At 38.9% G+C, this 18,040-nt stretch overlaps 1 protein-coding gene across 1 annotated transcript in view; it reads left to right on the forward strand.

Moving 5' to 3' along the window:
• The window catches only part of PLA2G4A (phospholipase A2 group IVA), a 147,473-nt gene that overhangs the window by 73,259 nt on the left and 56,174 nt on the right, over window positions 1-18,040 (forward strand). Inside the window, exons 6-7 of the mRNA XM_037035116.1 lie at window positions 10,149-10,186; window positions 14,072-14,213. Coding sequence (XP_036891011.1) covers window positions 10,149-10,186; window positions 14,072-14,213 — 180 coding nt within the window. The remainder of the gene's footprint in view (window positions 1-10,148; window positions 10,187-14,071; window positions 14,214-18,040) is intronic.

Genomic DNA, 18,040 nt, shown 5'->3' on the forward strand with positions numbered 1-18,040 from the left:
CCACAGTGCGCACTGACCACACCCACGGGAATGCCCACCGCAGCTCTCTGCTCCCGCCAGCGGAAGCGAGTGCCAGGGCCCACCGGACTTCTCCCCTCTTCAGGCTGAGCTTTGCAGGCTCCTGGCTGTGTCTCTGGTGCGGTCTCAACTCTTCTCCTTCTCCACCCACCCTGTTCCTTCCCACTTGCCCACCTTTGGTTATTTCAATGCACACACCTCTCAGATGTGTTTGTGTGCTAAACAGGAAATCTTTTGTTGGAAGATATCTGTTGAAACTGTTGAAACTTCAAGGAGAGGGACCAAGGGGACCTTTTGTGCCGCCATTGCTCTGATGTCACTTTCTCTGAAGTTTCAGTAATGGATGCTGGAGGAATAAAACCCTAGAATAAAATTGTATACAGGCCAAACTTACTGGATTTTGAATTTTATAAGAAACCAAGTTAATACCTTCCAGTGAGAAACATAAGCCAGTGGAAGATAGTATGCAGAAGGGTTAGGTTTCTTCTTGTGGGGAGAAGCTCTGTGTTTTGTCCCTCCTCAAAACTACCTATCTTATTCCTCCACTTGCCCAAATCTACCTATTTCTTAACTCTCACCTCTTTTCTGATTATTATTATCCCAAATGACCCCGTTCTCCCTCAACTTCTGCAACAATTACCTGTGGTATTCGTTGGGACTATACTATTTAAATTGTTCGATTTTTCATTTCTTATCCTCTGTTCCCATAAACTACAATCCAATGGGACAGGAACCTGGAGTACTGAATTCATGTGCCTAATCATAGAGTTAATACAGAATTTATATGATTGAATGAATATATATTGTTTGAGAAACCAACTTCAGGCCATCAAGCTACCTGAGCAGTTTATGCTTCCAGTGCCTAGGGACACCACTGTGCACATTTCTGCGGATCTCTTTTAAAGCTCTATTGCATTCATTCCTTTTGCAAGACTTTATTGATGTTTCTTAGATATTAGCCGTTGTGTTTCATGCAAAGACTAAAACGCAGATAAGGCTGAGGAAGCTCTTATCTCAGCTGGATTCTTCTGGGATGGAGGTGAGGTGAGGTGAGGGTTGGAGTGGGAAGTGGATGAGGAGATACATGCATGTGATGGAAAGAAACCCCAGTCCAGTGTTGTATATACAGGGTAGAGTGGCCAGGCTAAATACAGACAGAATGTGTTCTGAGAGGAGACCAGGGGTGGCGCTATAACACTAGGTGATTTTGAACATCCTGAACCCTGAACGTAGTGGTGAGTGTCTTGGTATTTGCAGCCAAGCACTTTGGTGTTTAAATTCCAGCTTTGTCCCTTACCGACTTCTTCATCCTGGGGAAATCTCTTAGCTTTTCTGTGCCTCAATGTACTCATCTATAAAGTGGAGACAGTATTTCATAAGAGGGTTATTATAACTTCTATATAATATACACATCATATAATGTGCATCACATGTAAATATATTTAAACCTAGTTACATATTTAATTATAATTCCATATAATTTATTATGTGAAATCTAGATTGCATATTAGTTATTATTTATTAACTATACAGTTTATTTTGTACTAAATATATAATGATAATTGGTTATAGAAATATGTATGAATACTATGCACATTTAGATGTATGGAAGCATACATATATATAGTGCTTACAGCAGTGCCTGGTACATAGTAAGTATGCTGTTATTATGCCTTGAGAAGAGTACAGAATTTCAGCAGGCAGAAAAGCAGACATCAACATGGAGTGACTTCTATGGTGAGGAGCCAGCAGGAGAGAAAATAGGAGCCTCCTAAGGGAGATTGCAAGACTCTGAAGACCCGTTCTGCCCACGTGGGGTAGGAACTGGGAACCGGGGGGGCCCACACTCACGTTCTGTCTTTGTCACTAACCTCCCTCCAGCGTGTCTTCGCATTCTTTCTCGCTGCCCTGTTTTTCTTCAGCTCTCCGCTGAAGATGTTCGTTAACTTATTTCTAAGGTCCATTCTAATTTATAAAATCTTCAGATCTAGAAAGAATCCTTTTTTCCATTTCAGTATTTTTACCCCAAAGTCTTCAATTCTTCCCACTTTACAGATACGGATACAGAATAGTCATAATAAAAATCTTTATTAGATAATTTAAAAATATTGACCTGTCAATGGATTATTTTTTTATAAGATTTTTTATTTATTTATCTGTAGAGGGGAAGGGAAGGAGAGAAGGAGAGAAATATCAATGTATGGTTGCCTCTCGTGCGTTCCCTGCCTGGAACTGGCCTGCAACCCAGGCATGTTCCCCAACTGGGAATTGAACCGCATCGTTTGGTTTGTAGACCCATGCTCAATCCACTGAGCTACATCAGCCGGGGCCAATGGATTATTTTTAACATGAGAATGAAAGCTTTTATTATGCATGTAAAACTTTACTAAATATTAAGAAAGCTATAAAATGTTTCACTTTCAGGGAAGTAATGATCTATTTGGAAAGAAGTAGACATGCATGTGCATACAGATAACTAATATAATAAACATTATAAGGCTTCCATTCATTGATTTGCTTACTTTTGAATTATTATTGAACACTTGTTGTCTCCCATCCTAGGAGATAGTCAAGCAGTAGGGAACATGGCAGATGAGGTCCCAGGAGTTTGCGTTCATGGGGAAGGCAAATGGGCAACAGAAAGCAAAGAGCTAATCAACACAGCATCAGCCGATGATAAATAGTATGAAGAAGATAAAATAGGGAGAAGTGGTAGAGAACACTTGGTAGGCAACTAGTTTATATAATCAGCGAAGGCCTTTCTGAAGTATTATATTTTTCCCAAATTTTATTATTAAAATTTTTGAACATATGAAGAGTTGAAAGATTTGGACATTGAAAACCCATATAATTGCCACCCTTGTTCTACCATAAACATTTTACTGGGTTTGTTTTGCTACACATGTCTCCATTTATCCATCCATCAAACCTTATAAAGGAGAGAGGAAGAGAAATATCAATGTATGGTTGACTCTCGTGCATTCCCTGAGTTTAAAATCTCAGTTTTACATGCATAATGAGTTTAAAAACAAATTGCATACAACACTATGCCTCCTCCCTTAACAGTACAGCATATTAACTAGAGTTCAGTATTTGTATATTACAAGTTTAAGTGCCTAAGAAATAATGCTGACAACAGGTTCTATGAGAGTTATAAAAAGTAATTATTTCTCCATTCATTCATTTCACAAGCAACTCTTAAGCACCTACTGTGTGGCAGATAATCTGTGGGCAATTTCCATTCTGCCATGAATGAAAACCAGAATTGTCACCCGTATGGAAGTTACGTTCTCCTTAGTAAGATCAATAAGAAGCAAGATAAGTAAGAGATGCTAGTGTTAGATTGTGATAATAAGTGCTAAATAAACCAGGGAAGGAGGAGGGGAGAGTATATATCGTGAAGGGGGTTGCACACGAAACTTAAAAACTGTGGCTAAGAAAAACATCTCTGATGGCATCTGAGTAGAAAGGTCCTGAAGAAGTTGGCCTGGCGTGTTCAGTATCAGCAAGGGGAAGAGGGTGGCTGGAATATGAAGGTGGTAGGGAGGGTGATGAGAGATGAGGACAGAGAGGCTGAGGGGGACAGAGATGCAGCAGACCATGGTGGGTTATAGTGGCCATCAATGGCTGAGGCTTATCCTTAAAGGAAGGATGTAGTTGGGTTACTAAAGGGATTAAAAAAAAGGCGATTCTGGTGGAGATAACAGCCTGCACCTTTGCCTGCAGTCACCAGACTAGACGGGACAGGTGTGTTCAGGAAACACTGTCTAGACATGGGAGCAGAGCATTGGTGCACAAGAAAGAACAGGTGCACTGGGGATCTGATCATTGCAGAGCTCACATTCAAGATGTTGGAATTTGCGTGTTATCTTACTGACATCAGTGAGCCACGGAAGGTTTCTGACCAAGTAATGGGGATTTTAGGGCAAACAGGATTTGTCTTCTTCCTCAGAAGTGTTAGTAAGCAAAAAGACAGTCGGTAAAATGATAAAGAGCGTTCAATGTGGAAAACGGAAAGTTGATGCCGCTTTAGCGGTCTATCCTGGAAAGGGGTGAGTCTGAGAACAGGAGGACGAGGGAAATAAGATCAGCAGCAGCTTTAATGTGTCACTAAGGGTTGAATTGAATGATTGGTTAGTGGCAGTGAGGGTCCGCTGACGTGGAAAACAGGAACTTACAATGGATCTGGATCTTCTTGAGACAACAATTTGTCACCATTCAACTCAACTTTAGAACTCTTTTTTTTAAGAGAAAACCAATTTTAGGGCTAGATCTATAAGTTTGTTTGCCCCCCAACCCCCGAGCTATCATATTTAAAATGTGGGTTAGGTTGTTTGTTGGTCTCTCTAAAGAGCATCAGCGTAGGCTTTTGAGAGACGCCGGTGGGACCCGCTGCCCTTGACCCCAGGCTCCGCATCAGACAGTCATGCTTGGGTTGGAATCTGGATTCCGCTACTTATTTACTGTCTGATATTAGACAACTCTTTTTTCCATTTGGCCATGCATCCTCATCTGTAAAACAGGGCTATAGATACGCATAGTGTCTACCTTTTAGAGTTTTTCTTATGTTAAATGAGTTAATGCTAGGAAAGTTTTAGAAAATTTTACCTAGCCTGGTAAACACTAAATAAATGTTAGATATTCTTATTGTAATTGTCTCCCATCCAAGTACTAACCAGGCTTGACCCTGCTTAGCTTCTGAGATCAGATGAAATTGGGTGGGTTTGGGGTGGTATGACCGTAGGCACCTTGTAATTGTAATTGGCCAGATTTAACTACTTGTCATGTGCTTCATGAATCTGACTTGACTATTACACTTAATTTACGTGTTTGAACTTACTGACCAAAATCAATTTATTTACATATAGGTAGAGCCAATATATTTAGTGATCACATTTCGATGCACTTAAAAAATGCTTGTCAGCCATTACGGAATACAAGTGTGGCTTTGGGTTACTTGTGGAAAGAAATAGTGTCTTCAGAGTTAAATGGGTTTTGTGCAAAGAAAGCAGTCCTCTTCAAGAGAATCATGAAAACGCTAAGGTTTTGCAGTAAGATAGAGGAAGACGACCCTTCCTCATTCTCTGGACGAAATCAATTTGTTTTCAGATACTTTGTACTGAATTTGAGGATGGTATCCTCTATGTTTACAGGGTACAGTGTTTTGGTTTGCCATCTTTAGTTAGAATTTAGTGTTATTGTTTAAAAATAGCCATGTTGCCCTGGCTGGTATAGCTCAGTGGATTGAGTGCGGGCCTGTGAATCAGAGAGTTGCTGGTTCAATTCCCAGTCAGGGCACATGCCTGGGTTACAGGCCAGGTCCCCAGTGGGGGACACGTGAGAGGCAACCACACATTGATGTTTCTCTCCCTCTCTTTCTCCCTCATTTCCCTTCTCTCTAAAAATAAATAAAAAAATATTTAAAAAAATAGCCATGTCTTCGGTGGCATCTAATTTTGGCTGATTGCTTTTTTTTTATTATTATTACTCATTCGTGATTGCAACTTGAAAATGAATAGGGCAGTTCTGTAGGAGAAATAGTGGCAAAGCTCTAAAAATTGTAGTTTTGATGGTGAGATCAGAATATGAAGGTAATATCAGGATGATTTCATTGGAAAATTATGCACTGATGTGTGAAGACAAAGACTACAATTAGGTAAGTGAATGAGACAAGGCAGAGTTTGGAGAGAAAACAAGAGAACCATATAATTTTGTGAGAAATTTGGGGGATCTTTGGCTAAGACGTGGATGCCATCAGATTGATGCGGAGCAGAGTTCAAATGTAGGTCAAACAATTCCTGCCTTTAGAGAGAATGCATTTTTATTTGGGGATGCTAGCCATGGAAGCTTAGGTGAGTCTTTTTTTGGACCTTTCTGCAATTTACAGGTTTTAAATTACAGGGCATGTTGGACCAACCACTCTTGTGTTCTTGGGGTCCATTGTGGGACCTCAGTTCCTCCAAGGAGTCGAATGCATTCAGTTTAGTCACTGTTGCATGCCCAGCCCGACCCACACTAGTTCCTTGAATCATTTCTTTTTAAAAAAAATATTTTTATTTATTTATTTTTAGAGAGCGGGGAAGGGAAGGAGAAAGAGTGGGAGAGAAACATCAACATGTGGTTGCCTCTCATGTGTCCCCCACTGGGGACCTGGCCTGCAACCCAGGCATGTGCCCTGACTGGGAATTGAACCAGCGACCCTTTGCTTCACAGGCCCGTGCTCAATCCACTGAGCTACACCAGCCAGGGCCTCATTTCTGAATGAATGGGTAAATGAATACACTTGTGGAAAATACAGAAAAACTGGGAAGTGCTCAGACAGGTGCCGTGAAAGTCGATGAAGTTTGGAAAAGGAAAAAAAACTGGAGCATCAGAGAGATTGCCACTTGGAGAAGCAGAGAGGATTGGTTTGGTAGCAGTGCTCCAGGAAATTGGGTCTGTTGGACGATGGCTAATGATTCTGCAGCTCTTCTGGAATTCCCAGTGTCCACTGCAAAGGCAAACACACCTTAAATTAAGGAAAGAAAGAGTTATGTCCAATGTGAGCAGGAAACGTGTGGGTGATAGGGTAGACTATGGCTACAGGGTAGAGAGTGTATTTTTTTCAAATCTTTGAAGATTAGGATTTTGGGGGGGCACAATTATTTCAACTTCCTGGGTGTTGAATGAGATGATTTCTGGTAGTAAATGCTAATTTTATTTTATTAAGAAATCATACGTGTTAACTAGACTTACTATGGTGATCATTTTGCAATGTATACAAATATCAAATCATTATGTTACACTGCTGAAACTAATGTAATATTATATGTCAGTTATGCCTCAATAAAAAATAAACGTTGGTGTTACAAAAATATATATTTAAAAGTGATTTTAACAGTGTCTCATTCAGTTTTAAACAGGAAAAATTTATTTAAATGTGACCTAGTTTGTATTGGCCGGGTTGTAATTTCTGCTAGGCACGTGAATTTCCTCCTCGTTAGATCCACATCTGGTTTAAAATTATTTGACTATTTGTATCTTTCTGTAATAATAATTTCAAAGGACCTCCTTAATGCCAGGCACTGTTCTTGTTATCTTAGCTTTATTGTTTCATAACAACCCTGGACAGTTTGCAAGATTATTAGTGGGTTAGATACTTTCAAGAAGTATTTTTTAAGTCTGAAATGGCTCTGCTCTAGTTTCCCTTCCCCTCCGCCAATGGGACATCTCCACTGTGAGCATCTGGGATTGTTTTTCATGGTGAAATTGGAAGGGATTGTTGTTTCCCCACAGGAATGTACAATGAGTACAGCCTGCTTCTTGCATTTTAATTCCTAGAAGAGGTGGAATGCTCATTTGTTCTGGTTCCTAACCAAACATTACGGGTGTGGGGAGAGCCAGGGCGGAGTCCAGTGCCTTTCCTTCTCCACATCACCTTGAAAATGCAAGCAACCCGGGTGATGGGAACATCGAGATGCTTCATGCCATGTGTGGGAAGGAGTTTACAATAACTGGTTAATGCCATACAAGAAGTGCATATTTTTGTGGCTATTTGATCTGAATAACATGTTCCAAGTAAAAGGTGTGGAGAGATTGTGAATGGCAGTCTTTGTAGCATGTCTGAACATAGTGCTCCAGGTGCAAGAGTTTACTCTTTCCTCCTGGTTGTGGGTGATGCACTGGGGCAGCCTGTGGAAGGAAGGATCCCCATCCGCATGACGAGAACCATGGCAACGCAGTCTGGGCTCCTCCAAGTGGCAGGAGAATCCTGGTTCCTGGTTCTTCTCTCCTCCTGCCTTCGTGCCTTCAATGAAAGAGTCATATCAGTCTGTCTAGGAACACGAATATCTTAGCCAGAAATGTGGGTTGGGTGGGTGTGGAAGGGATATTTTTTTAAGATTTTATTAATTTTTTTAGAGGGGAAGAGAAGGGGAGAGGGAGAGAAACATCAATGTATAATTGCCTCTTGTGCATCCCCCGCTGGGAACTGGCCTGCAGCCCAGGCATGTGCCCTGAGGGGGAATCGAACCACGATCCTCTAGTTCGTAAGCCTGTGCTCAATCCACGGAGCTACACCAGCCAGGGCTAGAAGGGATATTCTTATGGAGAAGATAAACATGACCCCAAACGTAGCACAGTTGATTTTTCCTTTTTTAAATTTTTCTAGAACAAGTAGGCATTAGATATATTCAGGCACTGAATATTGTAACATACAAGTTGCTTGGAGTCCTGCCAGGTGGGAAGCCCGCTTTTCTCCCCGAACACTTTCTGTTTGGAGGTGGCGCACAGGAAGAAGCAGCCCAGTCCAGCTCTGGATTTTTCCATTTGCTAGAAAACTCCGTACTGACTTGTAATATTGTCTTTTTAATTTCCATTCTCCCATGGCGCTTTTGCCCTCTCGAGATAAAAACACTAAATCTAGTCTTATTTTAATAGCAGTTTTCCTGTACCTTTTTTTTTTTTTGCAAATAAACAGACCATGTTTTATCCATGTCTTGTTTTTCTTACTAAATATCTAAAGTAATCTCATTTCATATTTTTTTTCAATCTTTCTTTGGAAAAGACTCTATCTGAAAATCTGAAATGAGTGCTAGACATATGTGCTGGGGTGTGGTCTCAGTGGTGTTTTCATGGATAGGATAGATGGCAATTCCATTATCTGCTTAGAAGCCAACGACCATTTGACTTATAACTGAACTGTGATTCATCTGGGCATGTTTAAAACATAAAAACTATTTGTACTGAGTTTCTCAATTATTTATTAACTTTGAGGTAATAATTATATGCTGCACACTGACTGAATGTTCATAGAATTTCATACGTAACAAATACTGTCTGGGTTGGACCAGCCCATGATTTTATCTTGAGTAGAAATGAGATGTTCTTGATAAGAAAAGATTGCTGGATGAGCGCTCTCTCATGTACACATGCGCAATATTTCAACAAGTATTTATGGATTATATGTTGTATGCTGAGTAATAAACTAGAAACAGGGACCTAGGTCAGACAGTGTAGAATTAAGTGGGGAGGTGGATTTTTGTACAGATGACTTCAATACCTTATTCTTACTCATAAAATTCAGTACTGAGAATTATCCATGAACTTATTTTAACCTTTTGAAAGGCTCCTTCTGGTTTGTTTTTTTCCATTCCCTGAAACCACACATACAAAAAAAAACAAAGCCAAATATCTATATTTGTGTTCTAAAAAAATCCTCTTCATATTTTAAAAGGCATATTCTAGTTTTGTTCTATGCACAGGGGTTGAATAGATCCACTCTAACTGTATTCTTATGATAACTGATTCAACAAAAATAATAGCACCATCTCACAAACTGTACAGCAACCTTCCAAACACTTCTTGTGTGGCTCTCATGACAACCTGTGGTCCCATTATTTATACCTAATGCAGGGAGAGTATTGAGGAGGTCTTTCTATACAACAAATTCATATTCTTGGAAAGGCACTTTTAATATCTCTCTGCTTTGTGGGTATTCTTTTTTCTATTAAACTGGACCAGCCCATTGCAGGATGGGTTCTCCCATAAGTTTGGTTGGCTCACATAGTATTGAAAAAAAATAAAACCCTGAGCTTCACATTGCATTTGGAGGTGTTTCTTGAGCTGACCACAGTTGGCTGGTACCTGGGCCCTGCTGGCCACCTCGAGTAGGTGTTTAGTCCCCAGTCTATTGCAGCCCACACATGACACAGATGCACGTGTGCAAGTTGTCACCCAGGCTTCCTTTAACCTTGGACACTTTGGCTTCTGGTTTTGAGCCATCGGGATAGCTACTGACTACTGAACACAGTATCTTTATAGTTTTTAGATCCCAGGCAATTTTTATGTTTTATAGATAATGGTTATGGAACTGAACTACTACTTTAGCGTAGTGAAAGAAAGAAAAAATACCATGCAAAGGCAATTCTTATGTTTGCTAAAATGACTTAAGTAGACTTATTAAAAAAAAACAGCAAAAAATGTATTGAAATACATCTGTAATTTAAGGTGTTCATGGAGCTACATTACTTTTATTTTTAGAGTTTTTGTTTAGATTAAAAATAATGTACCACTCAAAAATTATTTTGACTTTGCTTGCATTATATATAACGCATATCTATTGATGACCTAAACTAATATATCTCTTTTAGGTCACTGAAATGATTCTGGAAATGTCTCTTGAAGTTTGGTAAGTGCATTTATTTCATTGGGTGGAAAATGTTGTGAATAATCCATTGATTTCTTTTAGTTGTTAAAAAATATTTTTTTAATGGTGGAAATGGGAGGGATGGGGGAGCACGGGGGGTGAGATGGGATGGGAGTTAATAGACAGAAAACTGTACTTGACAAATAATTAAATAAAAAAAATTGGGGAAGAAAAAAATTTTTTAATATATGAAATAATTCTAATAGCTCTGACAATGAAATGCATTTAATGTACTTTGCATTTCTTTAGCTCACTCTTAAGAGCTACAACATGGGAAAATACATCTCATATTCTTTGCTTAAATTTCCTATAGTTTACAGGTTAAATGACAGATGCCAAAGTAAAGGCTTTTAGAAAGGGGCCTCCCTTAAGTCACACGTTTATTCCATAGAAATGAATATAGTTATTTAAGCCTATTTCCTATCATTGATGTAGAGAGATGTTCAAAAAAACATGAACGTAAGCAGGGAACTAGAAAGAGGGGGAACTGAAAATTGAGACTGACTTGTCGTGGTAATCAGCCGGACTAAAAACAGTAAGGTTCCAGGAGTTGCTCTTTCAAAGTTGGTTCTGAAAATGAAAGTTGGAAAATTATTTACTGTCAAATGGTAGCTCTCAGGGGAGTCAGGTGCACCTTCGGAATTAGCTGATCTCTTACCCAACACAGACTTGAAGGGCACTCACTTCCCACCACTCTCTGCATCTCTTTGAACTTCCCTGTTGAAGTGCAAGTTCCAGTACAAATTTCACGTACACAAACACCACATCAGTTGAAGTCACAGCCTCCTGTCTTGTGATTTGCCACATGTGTGATTATGGTACCTTGGCATTGGGTTTAGACACTTCTTCCTCTTATTTTGATCTCTGGAACACGTTGACTTGACCTCCTAAATTATTGGCATAAATTACTATAGTCCCCAGCACATGGCAGGAGCGTTCAAGTTACTGGATTGCATTAATTTCCATCACATTAACCCTTGTTTAAAAGTGATGTAATTTCACAGTGATTAGAAATATTTTGGCTATTTGACTCTGAAAGTAATGATATCTATTTTAATGGAAAAAGATCTTCACTGACATAATTAGGGCCATATTGTCTAATGAAACACAGTTATCAAAAAGTATAGAAAAAAAACTCAGCTAAATAATGCATACGAGTCCAGAAGCAACTTACTATATATTTATAATGAACTTTAATCAAGCTCTAGTTCTGTATGTAAGCTTACATCTTGATTCTAAAATACAAATGTTTTCTTTAAAGAAAGATTCAATTTCCCATGGTATATTGTCTAGTAAACATAAAATAAAATTAGAAAAAGAAAACAAACTGAAGATTATACAGAAGAGAAGACATAAATGAAACATACTTCTGTTACCATATTTATAAAATTATTCAGCATTAAAATTTTTCCAGATATTTATTTTTAAAAATATTTGTATGATAAAATATATCCATAGATTAATAACCATCAGGAAGTAAAATAACTGCAAAATTAAATGATGAATAGGAAGAATATCTACCCTTTTAGAATAGATCCACATATTTGGTATTGCAGGTATTGTTAATGGACATCAAGTTCATTAATAAATTTAGATCATTATGTATAAGTACAACATTTAATCCATTCATACCCCATGGCAGATAATGGGGGTCATTTTTAAGAAGTCTTTGAAAAGGCCTCCAGATGATGAGTTTAAAGATTGAGTCTCTGTGTTCAGACGGTATCAGGTTTGAACACGGCTTTAGACTCAGCTACAAAACCTGGAGCAAGGCTCGTGTTTCTGGCTTATTAGTGGAGAATGTGAGGTCCAGACAAAGCATGAGTAATTGGCTCCGAATACACAGCTGAGAGGCGACAGGGCTGGGAGTGCTCAGCTTTTCGCAGCAGCTTCCACACGAGTTTCCACACGGGCTCTCACAATTTCTGTCTTACCAGCCTGGTTTCCTTAACTCTAAATGACTGTCATGTGAAAAGAGATGGGACTGTCTCAAAAATTCGGAGAGCTTCCAGGCATACCTTCTATTCCCAATACTCAAGTTCTTTTTTCCAGACACTTATTTACTGGTATCTTCTAAACATCTCTGTTTATAGATTATTTTTTTTAAAATTATGCTTCTTGCACTCAGTGTAAGACAATAATGATTATACTAGTTATTAAAGGAAACATAAATCCCAGAACGAGAAGTCCTGGATTTAAATGTGTCACTTGCTAATTATGTTAGTGGTTGGAAGATTTCTAAACACTTTTTTACTCATTTGTAAAATGAGAAAAGAGTACGTTATATCTATTATGATGATTTAATAAGATATAACATATGCTCTTTCCAAAGTGCATATGTTATAGCAAACTTTTCTACATATACACATGTTCATAGTGGTATTCTTTGTAATAGTTAAAAATAAATTGGAAGCCATCTCAATGTTACTGGATAAGAAAATCATGCTATATTCATATACTAAACATACTCCACAATTAGTAAAAATATTTGAGTTCTGGTTACATAAACAGAGATGAATCTCAGAACCAAAATGTTCAATTGGAAAAAGTAATTTGCAGAATACACACACTTGGTAGCATTCATATAAAAAATTTAAACCTGGAAAATGGAAACCTATATCTTGTTAAGGGACATGAATATGTATTGTTAAATTATAAACAAATTCACTGAGATAAAGAGCAAATTTACGGTACCAGTTATCTCTGAGGGGCGGCAAAGGAAATAAATTGAAGATTCACAGGGACAATTGTGCAGGTAAGATTTCTGCTTCTTTAAGTGATTAGAAGATATCGAACTTAATGTAAAATAATAAAAAATAATAGTAGAAAAGAGTTGACCTCAAGACTTTAAAAGTGCTAATTCACTATCTTACTTTTTCCTGCTTTTTTACATAATCTTCATCATAATCAAATTTAGTAATTGTGTAATCAAATTTAAAGCTTTAATTTTAAAAAAGCATAATTTAAAAAATTGGCACACAATAATTTTATAACCTTATAATATGATAATAAAGTTAAATGATCTCAAAATTCATGGTTCCTTTCCTTAATGCAGCTATCAAGAAATAGAATTACTAAGTCAAAGGAAATACACATTTTAATTATTTTTTATGCCCATTGCCTAGTCCCTTTTCAAAAGTGTTTTTGGCAAATTTATATTTCTAAAATAAATGTATGAGAATAACCGTTACTTTACCTTTTCCAATGCCAGGAAATAGATGTTTAAAATATTTTTAAATGATAAATTTAATAATCTCTGTATTTGAAAAATTTGCTAGTGAACTTGAATATTTATTCATCTACTTTTCATCATTATTCATACTTGCTGTCTTGTGAGTTCTCTATATTTGCTCTTTGGGAAGTTGTAATGAAAATAGCTGCAGTGCTCAAATATCACTACGAGTGCAGAGTCCAGAGGCATTGCAGTCTTTTCTCTCATTCTGTAGCTTACCAGGAAGAAATATATTGAATGAACAGAAATGAGCCTTAAATTTAACTCACTCTGAAGGGAAGGACTTACTTTTATGAGTGGCAAAGACAATCGTCTATGAGAAAGGCATATAATTAAAGGTTTCTTTTCTGAAGCACCTCTCCAAAGTGCTGTTACTACCATAACGGATGAGGGAGGGTGTTTGTTTGCCTGTTGGTTCTTTTCTAAAACATTTTATACCTCTTGTTTGCTGAGAGCATGCTTTGGAACATGCTTCGAGAGAGCCATCCTTTAGTATCTTGTTTAAGGTCCCTCCGAGGAAATAGCTTGAGGGAAGCAGTGAGCCTTTATCAGTGCAGCTTCCAGGGACTGGATGAGGTCTATGAATAAGAAGGCTTCTGGGGGCCGTGGCTCAGGACCGTGTGTTTTCTATGCAGTTCCTCCCCGGACCTCCGCTTTAGCATGGCTCTGTGTGATCAGGAAAAAGCTTTCAGACACCAGAGGAAAGAAAACATAATGGAAAACATGAAGAGACTCCTGGGTCCAAAGGACAGTGAAGGCTTGTGTTCCACACGCGATGTGAGTTGAAAGATTTTCAAATGTTACTGCAATTTATTCACAATTTTATGTGTATTTGTTCTCCAATTGTGCCCAAATATAAAAGCATTAAGACTGAGCCTTTTGTCTCTTCAGCCCGGTAAGATAAGGTACGTATTTCATAAACAAATTCTTTGAGGAAGGTCATCACAGATGCTGCCCATATTTGGAAAGAATGATCAGATGTACTTATTAGAAGAGGCATAGGCACACCTATGTACAAGCAAGATGTTAATTTTGTTACTAGGAAAAGTTTAGTGTCAGCTATAAAAGAATCATGGAATTCATTTTAATATAGGCTAAGATTAAATAACTGGGATTATTATGGAACAAGAAGAAAATGTTATAAATCTTGATAATGATAACACAATTAACAAAAATAGGTAGATATAAATAGGGGATAAAAGAAAATGTTCCAAATTTTTAATATTTCACAGCAGAAACTTAAAAGATGTCGTTCAAAATTGAGCAATTAGCTAAATATAATGACCTTCACATTTTAATGTTTTTCATAATACTAATTATAAAGAGATCTTAAAATTAAAGTATTTTTTGTGAACAAATATCGAAGGTCCACTCTTTCAATTGTCTTTACCTTCCTTTTATTTTCTTAAATTACAGTAAAATAAATGGCAATTATTATTCAATAATTGGTATTGTGTAACCCATCTTTTGGCTGCTTATTTATTCAATACCCCTTGATCAATTTATCTATCTCTCTATCATTTATCCACTCATCCATTCATCCATTCATTACCTATTGGTTTATCTTTCTATCTGAAATCTACAAAAAATTGCTACTATAGTTAATGTTGTGTTGCATATTTGAAAGTTGCTCAGATAGTCGATTTTTAAAGTCCTTATTTTTAAACTCTGTATGAAGATGGTTGTTAACTAGATTTATTGTGGTGATCAGTTCACAGTATACACAGAGCGAATCATTATGTTGTACACTTGAAACTAATATAATGTTCTATGTGAATTATATCTCCATAAAAAATTTAAAAAATTAATTGCTACGATCACGGGCGTTAAGTGGTATGATGGAATTTCTGCTTAGTGGCATACCAGCTCATTATTTTTACCTCTCTCTTTGAACTTTCTGTTAATTGGATATTTCAAATAAACAAAGTTTAGTTTTAGAAAGTACTATTTTTATTTAAAGCATAAGTAACTGTATATGCATATATTCCCATACATGCATCCTCAGATCAGGGATTTAAGATTATTGTAAATTGAATTGTGAATTGCATTATAAATGCAATTGGAAATGAGATGTAAATTCTTAGTAAGGGAGTCAGAGGGGCACCCAGTCCCACCTGTGATGCAGGTATCCCAACGTGTTTCCGGGTGAGCATAGGGTTGGAAAGCCAACCTGCTGGGGCTGGAAGGGCTGCTGTTGTTATGGGAACAGACTCTGAGATGAAAATGTTGCTTGTGGAGATTTTTTCTAACAAGAAGCTGGGAGGAGAAGCAAAACCTCCATTGAAATTTCTGTTAGAAAAAAAATGCACCAGACTTCTCTTGAACCCTGTCCTACCGTCAGCATACAGCACTTGTGGTCGGCTGGGATCTCAGGTTAATGAGTCCTTGGAAACACTTCCTTCTCTGCGTATTACTCAGACGTTTCTAGCTTTCTGGGAAATCTTATTTTTCCTGTAGTAAACCTTTCAGTGGCAATTCTACGACCTTTTTTTGGTTCCTTAAAATGAGAGTGAGTTTATTAGTGAAGCTTTGAGACTGAGAATGGGCTACTCCATGGGCAGAGCAGCTGCCCCCCCCCCCCCCCACCTTGAGTGGAATTGGCTTCCTTTCCTGAGGTTCAGTTAATGGGAGGTGAAGGGCATTAGATGAGAGAGAGGTATATTCAGGATCTTCCTGGGAGAGGGGTGGAGATTTCTCAGAGGACCTCCCCAGGCCATTTTGCGCCCGTATATGGGCTTTCACTCTCCCATCACTGTGGCGCGGGCTGTGTTGTTTAGTAGGCTGATGTAGTTGTGCAGTGAGTGTGTAAGGAGGCTAGGGGTTACTGTTGGATGAAAACAGTCGCCATGTTGGATCAAGCTGGCCTCTGTCTGCCAGTTTTAAGCCACAAATCCAGTGGCGGTGGGGGGTGGGGGGGAGATCTCGCTATTCTTGGCCAGTTCCTGTAGCTTTTATCAATTGCAGCTGATCCACTTCGTGGCCTCTCTCAATAGGACGGACGCACTCCATAATCCATAACCTACGCATTTCCTTTGCCCCTTCCCTGTGAGGTCAGTGGAAGAAATAGCCCTTTTTTCTCAAATGCAGCTCCACACTGGGTATGGATTGCAGACCCAGGTAGGAACCCTGAGTGTCCTTGTCCAGCCTCCCCAGGGCCACACCCCACCCTCACGGTCTGCCTCTTCATCTGCATAAATTTTCCTATGAAAATATAAACCTGTTCTAAACTCTGATATAAAGAGAAAAGAGGAACAAAAAATATCTCCCTGAATTGTACATTCCCTTCTCCTTTCTGCTCTATTTCTCTCGTCTTCACAGACCAACTTCTCTGAACTTTTCTTCACCATCTCATTCTACTTCCTCCCTGTCCTCGGGTTTCTGCCCTCGTTATTCCACTGCAGCTGCTCAGCTGGTTGCCAGTACTAATACATGCAAAGGATCCTCTTCTGGGCCTGTCTTACCCGACCCTGCAGCTGCAAATGGCAAATGCCTTCCTACTGTTGGGCACATTCTCTCCCCTTCACGTCACTTCTGGTCTTTGTGTTCATCATGACCCTTTGGTTCCCTTTGCCAGATCGTCTTCCTTCTGCGTGTTATTTAAATATAAGAGTTCTTGAAGGCTCAGTCTTTGGCCACCTTTCCCCTCAATCTGTACTCTTCTCAGGAATTACTTCTTTGTTCCATGATGTCACCCAGCGCCTGTGGGCTATGAACTTGCACATGTTTACCAACACCTTCGAACCTCTCTTCGGAGCTGCAACATGCGTGCCTGTACACCTATTTGAATTCTTTACTAATATTCCTGACATCTCCAACTGAGTGTGTCTAAACCTGAGTGCAAAACCCTGTCTCTTCTCTATAGTTTTATTATGCCTGTCCTCTCTCCCCGTAGTTCCTGTTCACAGTGAATTCAGAGGGGTCTTTTAAAAACATAAATCTTGATTCTATCAGACCCAAGCTTAAAAACCTTCCCCTGCTCTAGGGATTGGCCTCACAGCATCTCTGCGGGTTCATTTTTTGCCCGTTTATCCCAAATTCACTGCCCCTCCCCACTAGGTGCCTCTTAGGCCCCTGTCTCCGAAGAACCCTTGCCCAGTCGCTGCTTTTGCAGACGTTTCCTCTCATAGCATGGCCTTCCCCATCTCATCCCTCTCTCCAACCGACCCACCCTTCTGATAACTTGGGTCTGTGCGTACGTCACTTCTGAAATTTTCTCCCTCCCTCACCAGCTCCTTCCTTCTGACTCCCAAGTCCAAGTTAGTAGTCTCAGTTATATTCTCTTATGGCACAAATAGGCACATTATCTTCTTAGAGTTTACGGCGATCATACTGAAAAATTACTGTGCCAACTATTCATTTCATGTCGGTTCTCTCCATTAAAATGTAAATTTCATGAGGACCAGGACAGGGTCTGGGTTATTCACCTTTGTATTCCCCAGCACCTAGCCCAGCTCCCAGCAAACGGTAGATCCTCAGTAAATCTTTGTTGTATGAGTTAGGGCACAGGCTTAGGCAGTGGCTTGGCATTGCACGCGTGGGATGAATTAGTTAGAATGAGAGGCATCAGGGACTCAAAACTGAGAGCTCCTGGTATCGGGACTTCG

Source organism: Sturnira hondurensis, unplaced genomic scaffold, assembly GCF_014824575.4.
Source record: "Sturnira hondurensis isolate 20B ecotype Veracruz unplaced genomic scaffold, ASM1482457v3 Scaffold0022215, whole genome shotgun sequence".
NCBI classification, from domain to species: Eukaryota; Metazoa; Chordata; class Mammalia; order Chiroptera; family Phyllostomidae; genus Sturnira; species Sturnira hondurensis.